This window comes from Prinia subflava (genome assembly GCF_021018805.1).
Source record: "Prinia subflava isolate CZ2003 ecotype Zambia chromosome W unlocalized genomic scaffold, Cam_Psub_1.2 scaffold_50_NEW, whole genome shotgun sequence".
NCBI classification, from domain to species: domain Eukaryota; kingdom Metazoa; phylum Chordata; class Aves; order Passeriformes; family Cisticolidae; genus Prinia; species Prinia subflava.
In genome coordinates, this window is record NW_026960617.1 from 61,020 (window position 1) to 84,546 (window position 23,527).

General features: G+C 38.1%; 1 protein-coding gene across 5 annotated transcripts in view; it reads right to left on the reverse strand.

The window, feature by feature from the left end:
* Window positions 1-2,540: 2,540 nt before the first annotated feature.
* The window catches only part of LOC134565270 (nipped-B-like protein), a 176,912-nt gene continuing 155,925 nt past the window's right edge, over window positions 2,541-23,527 (reverse strand). For 4 of the 5 annotated variants that reach the window (XM_063424781.1, XM_063424779.1, XM_063424783.1 and 1 more), the window contains 14 exons: window positions 22,932-23,068; window positions 21,479-21,619; window positions 21,059-21,152; window positions 20,775-20,929; window positions 20,419-20,509; window positions 16,083-16,256; window positions 15,357-15,547; window positions 13,470-13,577; window positions 8,227-8,427; window positions 7,642-7,788; window positions 5,434-5,729; window positions 4,929-5,103; window positions 4,106-4,291; window positions 2,541-3,548 (listed from right to left, as the gene is read on the reverse strand). In XM_063424781.1, coding sequence (XP_063280851.1) covers window positions 3,183-3,548; window positions 4,106-4,291; window positions 4,929-5,103; window positions 5,434-5,729; window positions 7,642-7,788; window positions 8,227-8,427; window positions 13,470-13,577; window positions 15,357-15,547; window positions 16,083-16,256; window positions 20,419-20,509; window positions 20,775-20,929; window positions 21,059-21,152; window positions 21,479-21,619; window positions 22,932-23,068 — 2,462 coding nt within the window. In that variant the 3' untranslated portion in view covers window positions 2,541-3,182. Of the gene's footprint in view, window positions 3,549-4,064; window positions 4,292-4,928; window positions 5,104-5,433; window positions 5,730-7,641; window positions 7,789-8,226; window positions 8,428-13,469; window positions 13,578-15,356; window positions 15,548-16,082; window positions 16,257-20,418; window positions 20,510-20,774; window positions 20,930-21,058; window positions 21,153-21,478; window positions 21,620-22,931; window positions 23,069-23,527 lie in introns of all 5 variants that reach the window. The other variant, XM_063424782.1, reaches the window with a different exon arrangement.

The following is a 23,527-nucleotide window of genomic DNA, read 5'->3' on the forward strand; positions in this document are numbered from 1 at the left end:
GTCTGTTATGTACCCTGTTCCCTCCCCAGCCTTCTCCCATTGGCTGATGAGTGGTTCCCTCCCTTGTACCCTCCTCCCTGTAAAAGGGGCTGTCGGCTCCTTGTCGAAGCCTCTGCACAGTCTGTACCCCCTGGGTCTACGAGCTCTCTGGAGACACCAATAAAGACCTGGATTGTTACTACTGTGGAGAGTCCTCTTTCAGCCTTTGCTTTCTCCTGATGACAGCCTTCCCGTGCATGGGATAACGTCTGTAGCCAGCCTTTGGTACCCCAGGGCACTGAGGAGTGGCCCCAGCTGACTGCTGGGCCTGGAGCTAGCCAGGGTTCCTGACCAGGGTGATTGGGAGGCACAGCATCAGTTATGTATGTAAAAATCTATAGCCATACAGTGAAAAAAATACTATAAGGCTATGTAAACACAAAGGGGTAAAATGTTGGGTCAATTACTGCAATGCAGCGCTTTTCTTACAAACTTTTTTTCATGTTAAAAAAAACCCTAATCTTGATATGTGCTGTTGTCAATAACGTGGTTCATGTTGGTAAAACCCACGACTGCTACTCAGAGACTGAGCACTACACAGATTACAGCTGCAGCCTTGGGCTTTCTATTTCAAATCTCTGAAAATAATCAGCCCATGTTATACATAGCTAACAGGAATTTGTTTCCCAAAAATGAACTCTGCTATCTTTTTTTTTTCCACAGCAAGTAATCTGAATGCTTGTGATAGGCAAAACAAAGCTAGATATTACTTCTGGGTAGAACAGAAGGGAAAAATTCAACTCTTAACTAGTGAAAATCTTATTCAATAATCTATAATTAATTTTATAAGTTTATATTATTTAGTATAGCTAACAGATACCATCAAGGAGCATGTATGCCCTTTGACATAATAAACAATATGGTAATGGTCCAAATCCTCTCAGCTAAGACAGCTTTAGACTTCAGGCTTCTATTGTTTAATTATAATTTATTTCTGATAATTTTATCCTAATAAATACCAAACAATTTGAAATAAAAAGCCACTCTTTGCTATTGGGAAAGTCACATGACCAGGAAACATTGTTTATGATCAAGGAAACATTTGTATTCCCTATTAAAATAAGATTCTGTAATATAAATAGCATCAGAAATGTCTAACAGACTAGTGACTTCATTTTAGACTGCATCTGTATGAAATTATTTTTCTTAATCATTCAGTAGTTTCCTTTTGAAGTATCTTTAACTCTTTCTACTAGTAATGTGACATATCATACAACATATTCTCAAAATATGAAATTCCCACTATAAAAGCTGCTCCTGGCCCTGAGAAATACAGTATTTCATTGTTTGGTACAAAAATGTCCTGCTTCCAGAACTGCAGGGGCGACTTCTGCTTTTTCTGCTTCTCCCTACTTTAACAACACCCATCTTAGCATAAGATGTGGCTTTTTGCACAGTGAAGAAAACATGATTAACTGTGAAAACAAAAAGGTGAGAAAATATTTCTGTTTAGAAAAATTCCAGTGGTGAAACAGTAAAAAGGCATTTCCCACGGGAGCAATTACTAACTAGATTCTGAGGAGTTATTAATCAATTCGCTTTAATGCTTTTTCTGTACATGAGAATATTTTGGAATACTGATACTTTTCCTCACAAATTGAATAATGTATTAGAATTCTGCAAGCTAGTTTCATAAAAACAACCTCCTATCACAAATTAAATTCATAAGAGAAAATAAACATAAGAGAAAGATTTACTTAATAAGGAACAACTGTTTCACATAAACATATTTGAAAACAGCAGAGTTTATATGTCCCTAAAAAGTTCAGTTGTTTTAGATTTTTTTCCTGTTTGCAAATCTGCTGGTTTTGTTACTCTGGAAAGGCAAACTGCTTTTGAAAGGCTTGTGGCAACATAGTCAAAACAAATGCTTCTGAAAGCTTTCAATAGTACTTTTTCAATTTACAAAATGTGAAAACATCTTTCAATTAGTAAAAAAAATTGGCTAATATACAAACATTAAAAAAAAATCATTTGTGAAGGAATGTAGCATAGTTGTCCAGACTCATACCCATTCACTTGTCAGATACTGGTAGCTAGCTCCTCTTGACACAAGCCTCTCTATTAACCCAGAGAAATGCATACACGGCCAGTTAGCCCAAGCAAAATGTCATTCAGCTTCCCCCAAATTTAAACTATCATAAATTAACATTTGGACAGCATTAAAAAGAAATTGAAGCATACAAGGAATAAACTATATTTTCTTTTTATATCAAAATGTACTCTTGAAAAAGTGTTTGGCACAGTGCTAAATCATATAGTTAATACTAAATACTGCAGGATACAATAAACCCCTGGAGTTAACTTGTGTTTACACCCTTTAAGGGATAAAAAAAAAAAGATACCAATTATTCAGAAAGCTTATAAAACTGTTTAAACAATATTTTATGTCTTGTTTTGAAAACCACTAATATAGTAAATTTTACATAAAAGACTGCAAAATAATATAAATGGATTTAAACAGATCTTTACAATAAGAAATTCAAATGGAAACAGACAAGTAACAAAGAGAAGTAAAAAAATTTATTGCAGTATTCATTCCACCAGATTTGCTGGGGATCCCTTTTCTTGTATTATTTCAGGGTGACCTAATACATCAAAATCTACATTTACAAAAACTCCTCCTGCAGATAGGTCATAGATACTGCATGCGTTTTTTGTTTGTTTGTTTGTTTGGGTTTTTTGTTTGTTTTTTGTTTTCTTCAACAGAAAAATTATAGATCCGGGAGATTCTGCCACTTTACAGCCTGTAAAAACAATGCTTCCCTGGAAACTGGGCTACGCTAAAGAAAGCCATCCGCTGCTAGGTTAAACTCCAAGAACACTTTATTAAGAACATTAACAGACTAATTTCCAACATTCACTTGTTTATTTTTTAACAGAAAGGTTTTTTCAAGGTATAAACAAATTTTAAACTATAATACAGTGGGAGTAAAAATGAACTGAGAAGTTTCTGCTGCACAACAGCGAAGGAAGCTCCCACATAAATGTTTACCAAATATTTCCTTCTTTTTTCCTGCGTCCCAGGTTCCATTCTTACTCTTCATTTAACTGATTTTTTTTTTTTTTTTTGCCAGAAAGTTGATATCTCAAGTTTTTCTGTTATTTCAATTCCTGTAAATTTGGCTGTGTTTACAAATTCATTAGCTGGAAGTTCCATCCTTGGCAGCATACAGCGATCGTAAATTTTGAACAACTTTATTAGTCAGCTTATTAGCACTCGTTAGAGCAATTTTTTTGTAAATAATGTCTGACTCTTTAATAGTGTCTACCCAAGGCACCAGTTTGCGGCCATCACGGCGCTTAGCCTCAGTCCAGGAGCCACTGTAGGAGCCTGCCATCCACTGAACACTGAAGCCATTGCTGGTTTTCTGTACTACTCTTGCAATTTGTGGTCGGTCTTTGTACTTTGGACAGCAAATAGCGATGACATCCATGACATCAACACTTTCATTCATCTGTGCTGCCAACTCTGTAGAGTCTGAATTTCGTTTTGACCTTCTCAATGACTAAAACATTGGGGGGAAAAAAGACCAAGTGTTACACAAAAGAACTTTAGTGAAATTATTGCTTTTATTGCTTTTAATCCCTTGACGCCGGGAGTTGGGATTCCCCGGCACACATTCCATTGCCGGCAATGAGACACACCGCGACCGCCAGCGCCAAGGGGTTAACATATCCTTGTAAAACCACATACTCTTAATTTGTACCCGTGTCTTTATCTCTTATTGATATATAAAATTATATATACACACGAATCATAAAGCTACATAAAAACTTGGCAACAATAAAAAGGATAACACACAGTACATTCCAAAGGAAAATTAATAAATTTTTATATGGGATAAATCTCATTTTCTAGTGTGTTTTTTTATTTTTTTCTGTTAAACTTTCTACAAAAGTTGTATAAATGGTTAAGTAGAGAATCTCTATCTACAAAATGCTTTCTTTCATGTCGATTACATTACTCGGTGTACATTTAATATAATAGACTGACATTTATAATTGCATAAAAATAATTTTACGTAATACGCTGTGAAATACGTTGACTCCTCCTCCGCCTCACCCCTGAAGTGCCTCCTCCTCTATCCTCCCCATCACTTTCATCATCCTCTGTCTCAGCTGCATTGTTTTTAGGGCTGCCTCCTCCAAGAAGTGAGGTAATTGCTTTGTTCCGAGCATTTGTGCTAGCTGACACCTCTCCATCTTCTTCCTCTTCATCAGGATCCAAGTGTTCCATAAGGAGCTTGAACTATTAAATAAACCCCCCCCAAACCAGATCAGTTTACATTCAAACTTTAAAAACAGACCTTCATATCACACTACATTAAATAAAAAAAACAAATGAAAAGGTAAAGAAAGTGTAAAACAAATGGCAGAAAACTTCAATCTTCAACAGTTTATATTTTGTTCTACAAACATTTTACTTTCATTTTCTAGTATTTATGTAAAAGCTTTCTTCCTGTGCTTTCAAAATTGCAAGTTTTCTCTAGTTAATATTTTAAAGAATTGGAAAAAAAAAAAGAAAAAGGGTAAGTACACTAGATCTAGTCTGTTCCTATGACAGAAAGAGTCAGGGATAAAGTGAACAAGTCATATGGTAAAGTTATACAAGATGGATTCCAGAAATTAGAAAATACTCTGCGAAGATGAATATCCTTCAGTTGAAAATAATTTTTATGGTGTTTAAATTTATTAGAATACTTTGAAAGGTAATACTGCTAAACATCCTGAAAGGAAATTGTGAGTTATCATATATCAATCACATAAGATTACCAGAAACTTAACATTTTGAAATGTTCTTCCAATACATCAGTATCTACTTTCAAGTTTACACTGTTACCTAGTTTGAAAGGATTTCAGATTTTCTGCAAAGCAACTTTACTTACATCTAAGTACTGTTTTACTATACTCCTCTTCACTTCTTCGGTGATCTTAGAATTAGCCATATCACTCCGTAAAAAATCCAGAGTTTGTTTTGGATGGAAATGCACTCCTGTCTTCCTGTTTATAGCTTTATCATACACTTTTGCAGATTCAGATGGAGAATATTTCTGAATTTTACTGTTTAAAAAGAACAAAAGGGAAGAAAGAGCTTTTCAGGAAAGTCCAAAACAATTTCAAGGAAAAGCTTTTAAAAATATTCAGTATAAGTAGTTATATTTTAACCATTCTGTATATAATAGACCTCCTGGTAAGAAATGAAATCATTACTTTTTCTAACCCAGTTTCATTACATTCAACCTATTCTATTTATGTTTTTGTCTTATTCAAATCTATTGCTGAAACAATTACTAACAATCAACTAAATACCCCCATCCAACTTCTTCCAAACTTAATCCTTACAAAGAACTCATGAGATAACGAGATGGCCTATTGTCTAAATATCCTTACCTATCAGAGAATCCACAGAGGTTCTTTAAATGCTGTTTCAGCATCAAAAGTAATAATATGCCTTGGGAGACATTTGCAAATTCAATTAAAGGAGCTGAATTTTCTGGTAAACATTTCATCACGGCATTTATATCATTTTCTTCATCAGAATCTGAATCAGAGTTTACTCGTTTCCGTAACCTCCGAGGCTTAGAAGCTTCCTCCTCACTTTTGCTCTCACTACCACTGTTACTGTCACTCTCAGTCTCCTCGTCTGATGAAGGCTTTCTTTCCTTTTTTTTGTCTTTCACCATAGACTGCGAGACAGAGAAGTTAACACACATTCCAAAATTAGGATAAGCACCATCATGTACATTTCTAAAAAAATCTTTCAAAAATCATTATTGACTTAAATTAGGAAGAATTCCCTGAACAATGTTATTAATTCATAACTTGATATTCATAACTTTATATTCAAAGATTAAAATTATTTATGACAAAAAAGATGCTGAATTATAACTCAAGATCCCTGAAAAATTGATCCAAAGTCCACTTTTTTGCAAGGTGGTTACAGGAAGAACTGAAGCAAGAAGTACTCCACTGGCATGTTATTCTTAAAAAGACTGCTCAAGTTTGATATCGGAGACAGTAAAATGAAGTAAAAGCCAGATACAATAAATTAGGAAGAAAAATTCATTTTTGTTTCACCTGAATAGAACTTTTGCATGTTACATATATTTCCATATGTACCTTGGTACAAACTAATCCAAGGTGGTTTTAATCCTGGTCTCTGTTAAAATCCTATGACACTAATTACACTGCTGACCAGAGAGCCCCTCAAATCAGCATGTACAGTATTAATAACATTCAGTTCCACTACTTGTAGAGCTACAGAATTTCATATCTGCATTATTACTGCACATAGTGTACTTTTTCATAACACAGAATTTAAGGTGTCCCAAGTAGGATCTCATCCTCTACATTCTGGTCCCCCATCTAAAGAATGTGCTGTCTCTTTCTAGCAGATTAAAAATTGACTTTGGTAGGGTGAGAATTCAAAGCAGTGTACTTTGCAGAAATCAACTCTGACTTGTACTTACTAGTCAGACTGGAAATTCTAGAAATGGGTTTATTTCCTGAAAGTTTGGACCTTCTACTGTTAAAGTTGTCCAGGAAATGAAGACATCAAAGTTTTTAAGAATCACAGAATCACAGAATGTGTCAGGTTGGAAGGGACCATGGTGGGTCATCTGGTCCCACCTCCCTGTTCCAGCAGGGTCATCCCAGAGCACATGGCACAAGACTGTGTTCAGATGGGTCTGGAATATCTCCAGCGAGGGAGACTCTACACCCTCTCTGGGCAATCTGTTCCAGTGCTCGGTCACTACACAGAGTAGTTCTTCCTCGTGTTCAGGTGGAACTTCCTGGGCATCAGTTCCTGCCCATTCCTGTTGTCCCATTGCTGGGCCCCACTGAGCTGAGCCTGGCCCAATCTCTGACCCCTCTCTGCAGTCACTGACAGACATGGATAAGGTCCTCTGACAGATGACTCCTCTTGAGGCTGAACAGCCCCAACTCCCTCAGCTTTTCCTCATAAGAGAGGTACTCCAGTCCCATAATCATCCTCCTCATAGCCTCTGCTGGACTCATTCCAGGAGCTCCATGTCTCTCCTGTCCTAAGCAGCCCAAAACTGGACACAGCACAAGAAACAAAGGTCTTTTTCTTACAGGGTTGTGTATTGCCATAGAAACAGATACTATACCATTATTTGGGTTCTTATATGCTACCTTAAGAGAAGACATATTGCACACTCTATTCTTGCAATAAATAATATATTTAAATTCTCCTAGGTGACACACATGGAACTGCCATCAGCTACTTGACAACAAAAGAAAAAGTAAATGGAATTCTGTTATTAAAATTATGCATGCAATTAATATTAATTCAAATTAATTCAGTAATATTAGGGAATTATACAGATTTAATATCTCAAAAATGGTAATTCTTTTTTAATAACATAAGCAGCAATAGAAGGAAAGTTTTTAACTAGCGTGTACCAGATACAGGTCAGAATAGAAAGGGTTGTTTGTTTTTTAACTACCAGTTACAAACTAACAATACTGGTCCATATCATAATAATGGTACTATATTCACTGAAAAATCGACCAAATTATATAGAAGCTTATGCTGCCACCATAATAAATATACTAAAATATAAATGCACATACCTCTTTAAATGACTGTAGTAGGTTGCTACCAGAAACTGATAGTGTAATGTCTATATGATGCATTATAAACAGTGGCTCTTCCTGTGTTTGATAAGGAAAACAGGCTAGATTGTCTGCTATGTACAAGAGCATATTCACCTCTGTTTTCTGGAAGTAAAAAAAAGTACATATAAATATACATACAAATATCTTATTATACACTTATCCTGTGTTCCTAACAGTTTAAAACAAAAAAAAAATCACAAATTTTATTCTACATTCCCCTCAAATGCACTCTAAACAACATATATATATGCGCAAAATTTAGTCATACCTAAAGATACATTATTCCTTGTGGGATTGCATTTTATGGAAATGGTTACAATTCCTAAACAACCCAAACTGAGTACACAAAGGTACTGAATGATGCAAAAGTGACTAATGCATTCTATTAGGTAAATACTTTATATTATAAAGCAAAACAAAGTACCTTAGGGAAATAAAGCTATCAATAATTATGTCATAAAAATATATTGCAAAAGGAGAATTTAAGCTTGTAATTATATATTTTATTTTCTTTATAAGTGAAGGAAATGTGGTGCTTACTGCAGTATCATCAAAGAGGTTGAGTAAGGAAATTAGAAATGCTCGTCTGTGTTGACGGTTCCCTCGAATCATGGAGTATAGGTGTGAACACAATGCATTGGATGATTCATCATGTCTAAAACCTCTTACAGGATCCTGTGGGCAGGTATTGATTGCCTGTTGTACCTGGTAAGACATCTTCATACCAGCCACTGCTTTCATCTGAAATGGAAAAGTACTTATTTTCATTTAAATCATTGCTTTCAAGCAGTAACACTGAAAGTGGAAATTAAACACGTGCCTGTCAACAGAAATTTCTATTTTTTAATCTTTTTTCCCTTTCAGTGGTTCCTCATCTGAAGTTTAACTTTTAAACACGCACTGAGGTGCACTACTGCCTTTTGAGTAAGCATACAAATTAAAACAGAATTTGTGGTAGAGATCAAAATGTACTGAGAACTGCTTTCAAAATAACTTCTATTAGAAACATATAGATGATGTGTTTACCGACTATAGCCAGCTACCCAAATTTAAACAATTTTCAAGAATCATAGATTCATAGAATATCCTGAATTGGAAGAGACTCACAAGGATCATCAAGTCCACCTCCTGGCCCTGCACAGGACATGCCAACAATCCCACACTGTGCCTGATAGTTTGTCTAAACAGTTCTTGAGCTCTGGTAGCATTGGGGCCATGACCACTGCTCTGGGGAGCCTGTTCAGTGCCTGACCACCCTCCAGGTGAAGAATCTTTTCCTACTATCCAACCTAACCCTCTCCTGACAAAACTCCAGCTATTCCCTTGGGTCCTGTCACTGCTCACCACAGAGAAGAGATCAGTGTTTGCCCCTCCTCTTTCCTTCATGAGGAAGTTGTAGAGTGCAATGTCGTCTCCCCTCAGTCTCCTCCAGCTGAACAGACCAAGTGCCTTCAGCTGCTCCTCATATGGCTTCCCCTCAAGGCCCTTCACCATCCTTGTGCCCTCCTTTGGATAGTCTCTAATAGCTTTATATCCTTATATTGTGGTGACCAAAACTGCCCCCAGGACTTAAGATGAGGTTACCCCAGTTTAGAGCAGAGGGGGACAATCCCCTCCCTTGACTTGCTGGTGATGCTGTGCCTGATGCATCCCAGGAAACGGTTGGCCCTCCTGGCTGCCAGGGCACTGCTGACTCATATTCAACTCGTCACTGACCAAGACCCTCAGGTCCCTTCCCACAGCTGCTCTCCAGCCTCTCATTCCCCAATCTGTCTGTACATCCATGGTTGCCTCATCCCAGGAGAAGAATCTGGCACTTGCCCTTGTTAAACTTCATATGGTTGGTGATTGCCCAGTCCTTTAATTGCTCAAGGTCTCTCTACAGGACCTCCATGCCTTCAAGGGAGTGAATAGCTCCTCCCAGTTTTGTATTGTCTGCGATCTTGCTCAATATCCCTTCCAGTACTGCGTCCAGGTCATTAATGAAGATGTTGAAGAGCACAGGGCCAAGGACAGAGTCCCACAGAATGTCAGTAGTGACAGGTCGCCAGTCTGATGTCACTCCATTCACTATAACCCTTTGTGCCTGACCCATGAGCCAGTTGCTCACTCATCACATGATGTGTTTATCCAGCTGGGGGCTGGACAGTTTATTCAGAAGGATCCTGGGAGAGACAGTACCAAAACTTTTACTGAAATCCAAAAATATTATATCAACTGGCTGCCCTTGATCAACCAGGTGGGTTAACCAAGTGGGCTACCTTGTCATAAAAGGAAATCAGGTTTGATAAGCAGGACTTTCCCCTCATGAAGCTGTGCTGTCTGTGTGTTGGGGGTTAGATTTGTTTGTTGTTTTTTTTTTTCCTTTTCTTATAGAATTTTTTCCCCATAAGTTGCTAGGAGATAAATTGCTGAGTCTTTGAAACAAAGAAGTGGCCAAAGGAGATTGTATCACCAGGCTAACCTATTGTTTTTGGGTCTCTGGGAGTTTCCCTCAGAGGGGCGAGATAACGGGAGCTTTGGGAAAGGTAAAAGAGCTGGGGGGGCAGTTGCTCTCTCTTGCTCTCGGCATTGGGGAGGACGGTCAGGCGGCTGATTGCTGCAGGAAGAGTTCATGGTCATCACTCCATCTCATCCTGGGAAATCTACCATCATCTGCTCGTGTACCCTGGAATCCTGAGCTCGCCTTCTCCTGCCCTGCTTGGCCGGCCCTGCCCCCACCGCTGCTGCTTCTTCGGAGCTTTGAGGCTTTCCTGCCACTCTGTAGCCCTGCACTGCCCAGCCCTGCCGGGACATCCCTGCCTCTCCAGCTACCAGCGCAGTGCATCTGATCTCATCCACCAGCCCAGGACTTTCCACCCTTCCAGCTTGGTTTCTCGGAGTCCCGCAGGGGCACCGAGATCAAACTGCCCTGGGCTTTGTGAAAGAAAGCCGTCGAGGTTCCTGGTTCTGTTTATTATTAATGCTGTAGTTGTTTGTTTGTTTTGGCATATATACTAGTAAAGAACTGTTATTCCTATCCCCATACCTCTGCCTGAAAGCCCCTTTAATTTTCTAAATTAGAATAATTTGGAGGGAGGGGATTTGAATTCTCCATCTCTAGGGAGGTCTTGCCCCTCCCTAGCAGATACCCGTCTTTCAAACCAAGACACTGTGACCAATGACTGCATTGTCTTTCAGGTGTTTTTCAATACCTCCCAGAATAATCTCCTCCATAACTCTACCAGGCACTGAAGCGAGACTGACAGGCAAGACTGGAGGCCTCCTTCTTGCCCTTCTTGAAAATCGGGACACCATTTCCCAGCTTCCAGTCAGCTAGTGCCTCTCCAGATTCCCAAGACCACTCAAAAATCATTGAGAGAGGTTTTGTGATCACATCAGCAGCTCTGAGTAGCCTGGGATGAATCCCATCAGGCCCCATAGACTTATAGGGATCCAGCTGGAACACCAGAATCCACACATTTTCAGGGCTGACTGGGATTTGATCATTCTCACAGTCATGGTCCTCCAGCTCAGGGCACTGGGATCCCTTTGGTTTGTCATTGGTGTTGAAAAAGGAGGCAAAGAAAGCAGTAAACATCTCTGTCTTGTCCATGTCCCTGTTTGTGAGGTGGCCATTCTAATCCTGAAATAGGCCAATGTCATTTTTGCACTGCCATTTACTACTGACATATTTAAAAAGGCTCTTTTTATTGTCCCCCACAATCGTGGTTTAAGTCCAGCTGGAAACTAAGTACCACGTAGCTGCTTGCTAAACCATCCTCTCTCTCTACCCCCACCCGGGTGGAATGGGAAGGACAATCAGAAGGGTAAAAGGCAGAAAACTCCTGGGTTGAGAGAAAGACAGTTTAACAAGGAAAGCAAAAGCATCACACACAAGCAAAGCAAAACAAGGAATTCATTGAGCCCTTCCCAAGGGCAGGCAGGTGTTCAGCCACCTCCAGAGCAGGACCCTATCCTGTGGAACGGTGACTTGGGAAGACAAACATCATCACTCTAAGTGTCCTCCCCTTCCTGCTTCTTCCCCTCACTTTACATACTGAGCATGATGTCATATGGTCTGGAATATTCCTTGGGTCAGCTGGGGTCACCTGTTCCAGCTGTGTTCCCTCCCAACCTCCCATGCACCCCCAGCCCCCTCCCCAGCATACAAGGAGCAGAAAAGGCCTTGGCTCTGTGCAAGCTCAGCAATAACAAAAACATCTCTGTATTATCAACTCTGTGTTCAGCACAAACCCCAACACAGCCCAATGCCAGCCACTAGGAAGAAAATTAACTCTACCCCAGCCAGAATCAGCACAACTGTCTGGCTCTAACTCCAGTCGAGCTTTGGCCACACAGATTTTCTCCCTCCAGTGGCAGCAGCATCTCTATTCTTCCTATTCCACCTGACCTTGCTTCCACTGGGCACACACCTTCCTTTTTTGCCTTATTTCCAAGAGAAGATCCCTGTTCAGTCAAGCTGGCCTTCTGCCTTGCCTGCCTGACTTCTGACATCTGTGAATTTCCTGCTCCTGTGCCCTTAGGATATGTTTAAAAAGTGACCAGCACTGATGGACCCAGCACCTGCAAAAGTATTTTCCCAGGAGACTGTACATGCTAATTCCCTGAGCAGCCTGAATTTTTCTCTCCTAATGACTAGAGTTGAGGTTTTGCTGGCACTTTTCCTCCTGGCAACAGAGAATTTAAACTCAATTGCTCAGTGGTTGCTGTGGGCAAGACGGCCACCAATCACCACTTTATTCACAGAATCACAGAATATGCTGAGTTGGAAGGGACTCACAAGGATCATTGAGTCCAATTCCTGGCCATGCACAGCACTATCCCCAAGAATCACACCATGTGCCAAGAGTGTTGTCCAAATGCTTCTTAAACTCTGTCAGGTTTGGTGGTGTGACCAGTTCCCAGTGGAGCCTGTTCCAGTGCCCGACCAGCCTCTGGGTAAAGAACCTTTTCCTGATATCCAACCTAAACCTCCCCTGACACAGCTCCAGCTGTTCTCTTGAGTCCAGTCACTGGTCAGAAAGAGATCAGTGTCTGCCTCTCTTCTTCCCCTCATGAGGGAGTTGTAGACTGTGATGAGGTCTGACTTCAGTTAGGTATCTCTTTGGTTGCCATGAACAGTGCAATGCTCAAATTTCAGTGGAATACAATTAGATTTATAAAGTCCCACAATGTAGTACACACACTGAACTAAGACTGGGGCCTTCTGAAATAAGGAAGGGGTGCTGCAACTCAGTTTCAGATCTTTAGCAGAACTATTGTCACTATGCCACAACTCCACAAGTCTTCATTTAGCCCTCAGATTTTCCTTTCAGCAAGATCCCTCAGTTCTTAAAACCTTCCTATGTGCCTTCTGCTTAGATTACAATTTATAAAGCATTGATGTCTTAACATTCTAATACATATATACTGACCTCTACTTTTACAAAGTGCTCTCTGTTAATACAGGAAAATCATTGCTAAACATTATGAAACAGTTGTCCTTACCCCTTATCAAATAAATACTCTTAACATACTATTCAGTGAGGAAAACACTACCGTGGATTATAAATTAAAGGAATTTTTAGACTGGAAGAGATGCTTTAAATTATTATATCCTTTCTATTTCTACAAACAGAAATCTCCAAACAGGTTAAAGAGTTGGGATCTTCTTTACAACTGGTTAGAGTTATCATTATTATTTATTTTTTATATTATTTTTCTGCAGCTGAGGCCTATCCAAGTGTTGTCACTAGAGAACATAACAGTATTTTGTAAAACGATAAGTTAGAATTACTTACGTGAATGAATCCAGCATATTTTTTGTCTATTTCCACCAATTGCTGGTCGGCTTTGTTTCGCATAGAGGGCTCTGGGTCTGTGCCCATAGCAATTAAGTATGGCACACACTTGAAAAAAAACAAATGAAATTATTATTTAGTCATTCTATCTCTTCTTTCTCACTCTTGCTCTTTTATTACAGTGTTGTTTATGTTATATTCTGACTACTGCAGAAACTAGAATAGGAAGCTTTATGCAACTTACTACCTGACTACTTTTTTCAAGCAAATAGTACAAAATACACAAAAGACCAGTGTTATCATAGAATCATAGAATGGTTTGGTTTGGAAAGGAACTTAAAGATCATCTAGTTCCAACCCCCTGCAATGGGCAGGGACATCTTCCACTAGACCAGGTTGTTCCAAGCCCCATTCAACCTGGCCTTGAGCACTTCCAGGGATGGGGCAGCCACAGCTTCTCTGGGCAACCTGTGCCAGGGCCTCACCATCCTCATAGGGAAGAATTTCTTCCTAATATCTAATCTAATCCTACTCCCTGTCAGTTTGAAGCCATTTCCCCTCATCCTTTCACTACATGCTCTTGTAAAAAGTCCCTCTCCATCTTTCTTGTTGGCTCCCTTCAGGTCCTGGAAATTCACAATTAGGTCACCCCAAAGCTTCTCTTCTCCAGGCTGAACAATCCCAATTCTCTCAGGCTTCCCTCATAGCAGAAGTACTCAATCCCTCTGATCATTTTGGTGCCTCCTCTGGACTTGCTTCCACAGGTTGATGTCCTTTCTCTGCTAAGGACCCCAGAGCTGGAGGCAGCACTGCAGGTGGGGGTCTCACCAGAGCAGAGGGACAGAATTCCCTCCTCCTCTGCTCCCCACACTGTGGGATCAGCCTAGTCCACAGGGGGTTTCTGGGTGCCAGCACACACGGATGGGGGATGTCCAGCCTCTCACCAACCAGCACCCCTACATCTCTCTCCCCAGGGCTGCTCTCAATCTGTTCATCCCCCAGCCTGGACTGATCCTAGGGATTGCCCGACCAAGGTGCAGCACCAGCACTTGGCCTTGTTAAACCTCATGAGATTCCAACGAGCCACTTCTCACGCTTGTCCAGGTCCCTCTGAATGGCCCTGTCCTTCAGGCGAGTCACCTGCACCACTCAGCTTCATGTCATCTGCAAACCTGCTGAAGGTGCCCTCGATCCCTTTGTGTCATTAATGAAGATATTAAATAACACTGGTCCCAATACAGACCCCTGAGGTACACCACGGGTCACTGATGTCCATTGAGACTCAGAGGCATTATAAATGATAGAAGTTATGTGAGGTTTCAGGTAGTATTTCCAGTTCTCTCAAACTCTAAAGTCAATTTACACTACAAAAAATACCATTTAAAAAAAAACCAAACCACACACCACCAGTTATGACTGAACACGCACAATGGCTGTGTTATAAACAAATAATTACAAAAATATTATGTAAGCAAAGAAGAGTGGAGATGATAACTGAAGTTCTGACATCGACTCTGGAATTCCATAGTGTTTGGAGGACATGGGAATTGAGGTGGAGGCAAACTGTCACAGTTTTCAGGATAAAGAATTAAAGAAAAGAACTTGGCATACACCTGAAATTCATAACAGAAATATGCTCTAATGTACATTTATTTGCACATGCACTTTAGGCACTGGCTGGGCTTTTAGATCTTGACCCAAAGACAAGAAAATACAGCATTTTGAATTTAAATTTCAAAATATGCTTTCTGTAAAGGCCCCTTGCTACAATAAGAGATTACTGTAACATAACTGCAAGAGAAAAATTAAAAATTTATCTAGTAAGTGTAAAAAGCTCTGAAACCTGAAGACCAAAAAAACCCCAAACATCACAAAAGGTTACCATACCTGAACAGGATGGATGAGACCCTGGTTTAATGTCAGTGCAATGACATTTAGAGCAAAGTGGCGTACACTAGACTGCGTATGAAAGAAAGCCTCAAGGACCTGTTTGAGATATAGCTGCATGATGGAACTACTCATCCCTGAGGAAATATCACCCATTTCTTTCAGGTCTTCCTGCTTTGCTACTTTTTTCCCTGTAAAAAGGATGAAAGCATTAGCACACTCACCACAGTATAATCATTTAGTTTGCTATTATTTGATGCATACTTATATTTAAGCTTTATAATACAAAGACATTTCAGCCATCTTAGAATGGGTTTATGATCACATGAAACATAGAACAGTCTGATAGTAAATACACTTAAGAAATTAAAGTCACACAAATAAAGTCTCGTTCCTTGATAAAGGTTTTATTTTTTACAATTTCTTATTTTGTATCTGCTAATTAACCTTAGAGAATATTTTGATAGATAAAAAGTATTACTACCATCATTACAGCAATTATGTATTCTGGATTGCTTTCAGGATTTATACATCCTGAAAGTAAATAATAAGCTACACGTGTCAGTATACCTATGCACATAATGAATTTTTAAAAATTATTTTAAGATATCTTGTGTACAAAATTACTAATTAGATAACAATCTTAAATTACTCAGTTCATGTATATAGTAATTGTATGCAAGAAAGTTAGATTTTGCCTGCCTCAGCACAGAACTCAGCACTTACAGTCTCTGTCTGCCTGCTGCATACGTGTATCCTCCTCCTGCAAGTAGGTCTGGAGGTTTTTTAACACCTGGATTTTTAAGTTTACTGAACAGTTCTTGTCTGAAAGAATGCTGTTGTACAGGGTCTTCACTTCCTGTTCGAACATTAAACTTGGATGTTGTATAAATGCAAATCCTAAGGGTGGAAGAAAAGAGGAAATGTTCCATGTTATTAACTAGAAATTGTATTTCTGCTTCTTAAGTCTTTCTCCAAAACAGAAGTATGAAATTTATCTCCTCCCAAGTGTTGTACTAACAAACAGTATTGCTTTTTCATATGGACACCATTCTAAGTTTATAAGGAGTTCTATTATCTATCTGATAGATAAAGATGGAGTCCCGACCCAGGGTAGTTGAACTAAGAGTTATATAGGTCTGGAAGCATGTCCAGTGTACAAGTCTGCATCTCAATGACTAGGAGGTCTCCCAAGAGCAAGGGAGGAACATTGCTAAAAAATTACTCATTGTTTTACTAATACATTTGGAGAAAAACTTTGTGCTGAAGCTATAAAGAGTTATTCATATAGAGACCGAGAAAATGTGGAAAAATGGATAAACATACTGAGTATTTAAAAAATAAAATCTTAAAAGAAAGAATATAGTTCTGCTGACCACCCTCACTACAGTCAAAATCACTGGCAAAGGACCCTGGATTCACTACTCCAGAGTTAAGAAAGCTTCTGCTCCTGAAACAACTGTAAAAACAGACTGATGCAGATGAAAACATGCTTTAAATGATTTCTCCTCTGTACCTAAAACACTGTTCACAATAATCATTATTCTTCTTTGCATGATACCTAACTGTACAAGACATTACTACTGTTAGATGTTTATTACTGTTTATTATTATTATTGCTAGATATTTATCTATTATTAGATATTTACTGTTGTTAGATGTTTACTGTTATTAGATTATCTATTGTTAGATGTTTATTATTGTTAGTTGTTTACTATTGTTAGATAGTTATTTGTTATTGAATACCTATTATTAGTAGATATTTCGAATAGAGACTTGACAAGGAAAAGGCCTTGTCAAGCCTCTAAAGGGGGGAAATGATCCCTTAAGTTTTAGCTTTCATGTTTTTCAGATTCTATGCAGTTTAGGTGTAGTTCTGAGCCTCATATTAAGTGCCAGTAAGCTCTCTTCACAAAGTAGGTAGACAAAACAAATCCTTTTCCTGCTGAAGACTAAGGACAACAAGTACAACTTTCGGCCCAACAGCATAAACAACGGTGGACTGAAGAGAGAAACAAGAAGGATGAGACCTCACAACCTGAAGCTGTAACTGGACAATTAAACCCCAATATGCAAATGAACCAAAACTTATAAGTGTAAGACCTCGTGACCGGTCATCCATTTTTGTGACCATTTTAAGACTATCTTGGATGTAGCCCTGGTCAGGCTCTTGTGCTGCCCAAAGTGTACCCTTAAAGGCCTTTCAATAAATATCTCCTTTATTCTCTAGCTCTGTTCAGTCTGTTCCAGGTCAGCCTTCCCAAGGCATCATAGTGAACATAATAAAATAAAATTTAGATCTCTCACTGTTATTATTCATATACTTATTAAGGTCATGTCTTGAAAATTATGTGAAGCATTCCCAAGACTACATCTGTTAGAAGATACAGACTATAAAACCGCTTTTAGCTGCAGCCTTACCCTTGACAAAGAACTGGTTATTCTTAGTCAGGGAAGCCTTTATTTCATAAAAAGTTTGATATAAATAAGTAACAGCACATATAATTTTAGATCACATGTAGATTTAGGAGTGCTGCCAATAGACTCTTAGACAGTATCATAAAAAATGGTAATGGGAACATAACTTCCCAATTTAAACTATATTTAACTACTTGATTAATTTTTTAAGACTGTGGGAAAAGCAAACATTAGTGTATTTTTCACGACCATAGGAAACTAAGATTCTGAATGAACACACAAAAAACATAAACATAAAAGAAGAATGGGGGAAAAATGAAAGCAAATAAAATTATGTGAAAGCAATGCATAAAAGTGGATGTAACAAAGGGAAGACTGAGTCAGGTTTTTAAAAGTGGCTCTGTGCACAGAGAAATGACAGTGTAGGTAAAGGCTAAGTCTAGGGCAAGACCTCAGTGCATTTAAGATCTCGTTTCAATTTCAAAACAGGAAGAGGAAAGAAGGCAGGGGAGATGGAGGGGAAAGAGGTGAAAGAAAAAGGAATGATGCTCCTCTTTGAAGTAGGTAGTATATCTGTCCACTCTATACAGGTGTATATTGTTTATAACTTGACCACCTCTAAGAAAGTCCAACCCATTTAAGTTTAATTTTGAAAATTGAAAGCACTTGCATGTATGTGTAACAATCCATAACTCTTTCTTTCATTCATTCACTTATTTAAAAGAATCTAAAACCACCAGTACTCTTAGGGAAATAATTATTTTTCCATCCTCTGTAAGCAGGGAAGAAATTTTACTTGGCATAAGAATTTGTCATAGGGGATGAAAAAAGGCAACTGCTGTGTTCTTTTAAGGACTGACTTCACATCTTGGGGCTGCTCTCACACTTCTCTTCATACCTTTGTTTTTACTCTGTTCAGTTTAAGCACTGAACGTGGCTGAGTAAGGCATTACTTGTTAGATACTAACAAAATTTTTTATCCTCAACCTGCCTTGCAAGTACACATCTGGAAGAGAAGCATAACCATAACCATTAACCTTATGGTTAAACTCAGTCTCTCAACAGCAGTGACACATCCCAAAGCAAAGGTTAAAACTGTTGAGTGTCCTTACTGTAAGGACACACTAATAATTACCAATAGGAAAGTACACACTCTTCATTTGATGCCTTCACTGTGTATAAATGTTGAATTAGCTTGTTAGTAATTTTCATCTTATTGCTGCACATAAATGTTGAATGGATTTGACAACTTGACTCAATTACCAGCCTGTAAAATAGAACTTTGCTCTGCCTACTACATCTCTGTACACCCAAGCAGCTACCTTCAAAGTGGAACCAGTACTTAGATGAGACTAATATATCACTGAAAACAGTTGTCTGAGGTTTAATTAAGATAAAGATTGACATGTTTACAGGCAGAGAAAAAAGAATAAAAAAATCTGAAGAATGCCTACTGATAGCCACTCCTGTTTTCTCCTCTTCCCCAAACTGATCACAGTTCAGTCTGTAATTCAGGAACATTTCTGATGAATGCAACACTCAGCCTCCATGAGTAAAGCAATCATGTCTATGGTTAGGAAGGCAGCCCCTATCCCACGTGCAATATTTTGTATAGAACAATTAGAATGGACTACAGTAAGTGTTGTGCATCTTGGTACAATGCCTATAAAAACCTCCAGCTAGTTGTTAACGCCATAACACTGTTCCTGCAACAGAGGCAAATCGAAAGCCATTAATCCCACTCAGCTGTCTGCCATGGTTTCCTCACAGAATATCAAATCAAGATTCAGTCTCAGTCCTTATCCTCAGTCTTCCCTAGCCTGAACTGTACCAGGATATCTAAAAAGCTACCTAAACAGCAGCATAAGGAGGAAAATTCTTATACACAGTTAAACCATACAATGCAAGCTCACACACATAGGAGTCAACTTTCTTTAGACTAAGCCATAACCATGAACTGAACTCTTCCAGAAACCAAGGCCTGTCTGTCCAAACAAGATGCTCTTACATATACAGTTTTGGTCCTTGAGCAGAGGGTGAACATGATACACACCACTCAGTGGCAGTTCATGTATTACTGCAAATCACTGAGATACTACACTAATGCCTTCAAACAAAGAATCTATTTAAAACTGAAATACTGCCAAAGACCCCAAATAAACTGTAATATTTAGACTATGGCATACTCTCAATGCCTTGTGAAATTTCACAGAGCATCCCCCAGTTGGTATAAACTGACAGTGTTTCCTCAACTCCTGTGGAATTTCTGGCCCTACACTTAAAATTCTCAAAGTTTTTCCATAATTTTTTCTAGTTATTCTTTACCCATACCTTGAGGACTGAAAAACAACATTTGGAGTTACAACATATTTGCATGTGGGGAAAAAAACCCCATCTCCATTTACTTTGGAAACTTGATGCTTTTTAAGACTTGGTCATACATCAAAATCCATTCACTGTCAAAAGTATCCACTCTGCTGCAGAAGTATGCAACTTCCAAGTATCCCTTTGACTACATTTCTATAGCCAGGTTTCAAATAAAACGTGGTGAACTTTGATTTTAAACAAACTTCCCTGCCACTACACAAATAAATGCATGGGTTTCTACTACAGCAGAATAATAAAAATTATTAATATTTCTTACCAAGTCCAATAATGGCTTTTGTCTGTACTTCTTCATCTGAATGCTTTGTAAAATACATCAGCAGTTCAAGTACTTTATCCTTAATGTTAACCTGAAGAAATTAAAACACAAATAATAGCTATTTGAAGATGAAACAGATATTTTTAATCTCTTATAAAAAGCATATGGATCAAAATTGAGAAACAAAATCTTATTGCATTGTCTTTGCAAAATCATGTATTTACAACCCAAAAAACTATATCATATACATTATGAAGAAATGCATAGCTTTGAGGGCCTAGGAATACTGTGCTCTCAAATTGAAGAGGAGCATTCAATATATATAAGACATGGAAAGTGAATACAAGTTATTTTACCTTACTGTTGCCCTTAAAATCTTCCTGATCAAAATCAAAATGCCGACACAGTGCTCCAACAGTGAAAAGTGATCTAAGGAGTGCTGGTTTATTGGCAGTAAGTATTGTACTGTTGGGGTCTTCTTGGTGTTGGCTTTTTAATTTTGAAAGTGCACCTAGAGTAAGATAAAAGTTTTGATCACAGTATTTAATCATGATCACAGTATTTAATCATGATGTATCCCTAAGATAAGATTTGTAGGCAAAACTGAAGAGTGACAATTACATGTTGTGATTTTACTTACCATAGTATCTATTAAAACAGGCCCACACAAATTTATAGTTCTGAGTGACCTTGTTCACAACAGCCCCAAGACAGCTCACACAATGCTGAACAACCTAGGTGCAAGCAAGAACAAATGAGTTATATATTTAGAATTTAAACCTGAGACTTTTGTGATGTTATGCAGGAAAAAGGTATGTAGAACTAAAAGTAATGATGTAACAGATGTAATGTCCATCTCCTAGACTGCTCTGAAAACATGCCCAAATTTATAATTGTTAAAATATAGCAACAACACATACAAACACAAGTAAACCAAGAACATTGATTTTTCATGGCTCAAAAGGTATCTTCATAATGAAGACAGACTTTCTTTAAACCAAAACTATGTATTTCACAATGTGAAATGGAATAAAAAAAAAAGTAGTAATTAAAAGCTTACTGTCATGCCATATTTGATGATGAGTTTCATGAGGTCTTCCTCAATAGTGGCAAGAAATGTCTCACTTGGGTGTTCCATTAGTGGCACTACAAGTTCTAAGATTTTTGCAACATTACAGATCACCATGAAATCATTCTGGGTCTGAAACAACAGCATTTATAGCATTTAACATTCCTAGTTGTGTTACCTAAAAGCTAAGTATTATTAATATGTATTATGCAATACATATATGATACATATTCATATAATACAATTGCATAATAGTATGATACAATTATGTATATTTTGTAAGTTATTTGGTATAGATTTAAAAGAATATATAGTTTACATATACTTTTAAGTTATATATTATTTTGAAAGCAAGTTCTTGTTTTCTACAGAATTTTTGTAAAAAGAAATCTGTAGAAGCAGAGTTCACCTATCATCAAGTCTGTGACAGACCTGAAAACTTTTGGTCATGAAAATTTTTTTGAGTCTTAAAACAAATTTAGGAACTCTTCCTGACATGCATAGTAGAGAATGCACACCTGGCAACAGGTATTGGCAGCAAGTAAATAATCAGACAACCTTTTCCTATACTGTTTGATCAGAAGCAGCTCTACGTCTGTTGTAGGTATGCCTAGAGAATGCTCTAGGGCTGAAACTGTAAAATTCTAGGCTATACCTGGAAGCTAAGCTGATAACAAGCATTCTCAGGACTGCTCTTCCCTGTGCAGCTGACCTAATGTAATGGATTGCTGCCCTCCACTCAGTCAAGCTCTTCCTTGAGCCATGGCTGCATGATCCTGCTCTGCTCCTGCCAGACAAGGGGTTCATCACAACCTTCACTGAGCCAACTGTGCTAATCAAAATGGCAGAAAGCAATGTAATGTTTCAGAGGAGAGGGCCATTTTCCCAGACTGAGGGGATTCACCACTGTAGCTCTCTATCATTTCTGTGAGCTAAACTGTCTTACAGAGAAATACAAAAACACCAGAGCTAGGGTAGAGAGAGGTGAACTGCTGAAGAGGATAAAGCAGGACATTTTCCTTGTAATATTTATGCTATATGTTAGGTCACTCTATCTTATGAAACCATACCTTTAGTCTTAAGATTCATATGTTAAATCTTAACTCCTTTTAAGACTGTGACTATAAAATAAAACAATTTTAAGAAATTATTTCATAACAGGTGGAAAACTGTTTTAGTCTTTAAGGGAAAGAAGCAGCACAGGTTTCAGTTTCATTTGAGTGTAAAATGTGATGGCAGAGGGTGAGGAACAGCATCTTGGAAGCTACAGAGATCATAAAAGGACCAATTATCTTCAGAAGATATGATCATGAATCATAGAAACATAATTTTTATTTCTCTTTTCCTACCTTCAATTTCATCAAGCATACAAGACAGCCATTAATTTCCATGTTTAATTATCTGGGAAAAAGAAAAGATTGATTTTCTAAATTTCTCTACTTACACTACATTTAGTGGTCAGGTATGGCTGCATGGTCATGGCATGTTTGACCATTAGCTGGGGCCTGATTTTGCTGAATAAGAACAAAGTGGTTATGCAAGCAACCAAGCGACCAGAATTCACACCTTTGTTGTCAGAATCTGCAAAAAAATTAGAAAATACACAAAGTAATGTTTGAGCAATCAAAAACATATGGCCAAAACATCATATGAATATTTCTTTCATAACATATCTTTCAAGATCAATACAGAATATTCTTATTAGATTAGAACATAATGTGCTAACATTTGTGTGTGATCACAACATAAGTAAAATAAGAAGCAAAGATGCTTCAAAGATATCACTAGTTTTTAACCTAATTACTGTACACAGAACACTGGCCTAGCCAGTGATTCCTATTACAACTGTAGAATGTATTAATACAAATAAAGCTTGACACATTTGTTTTGTTTTTAGTGATCTAAAACTTTGAACAAGTTGTTTTAAAATTAGCTCTATTGTGATTAGCTAGAGAAAATTAGGGAAGTTTTATTATTACACAGTGCTCAAAGGTTCATAATCAAAATAAATGCAATAACTCATTACCATCAGGTTTGTAA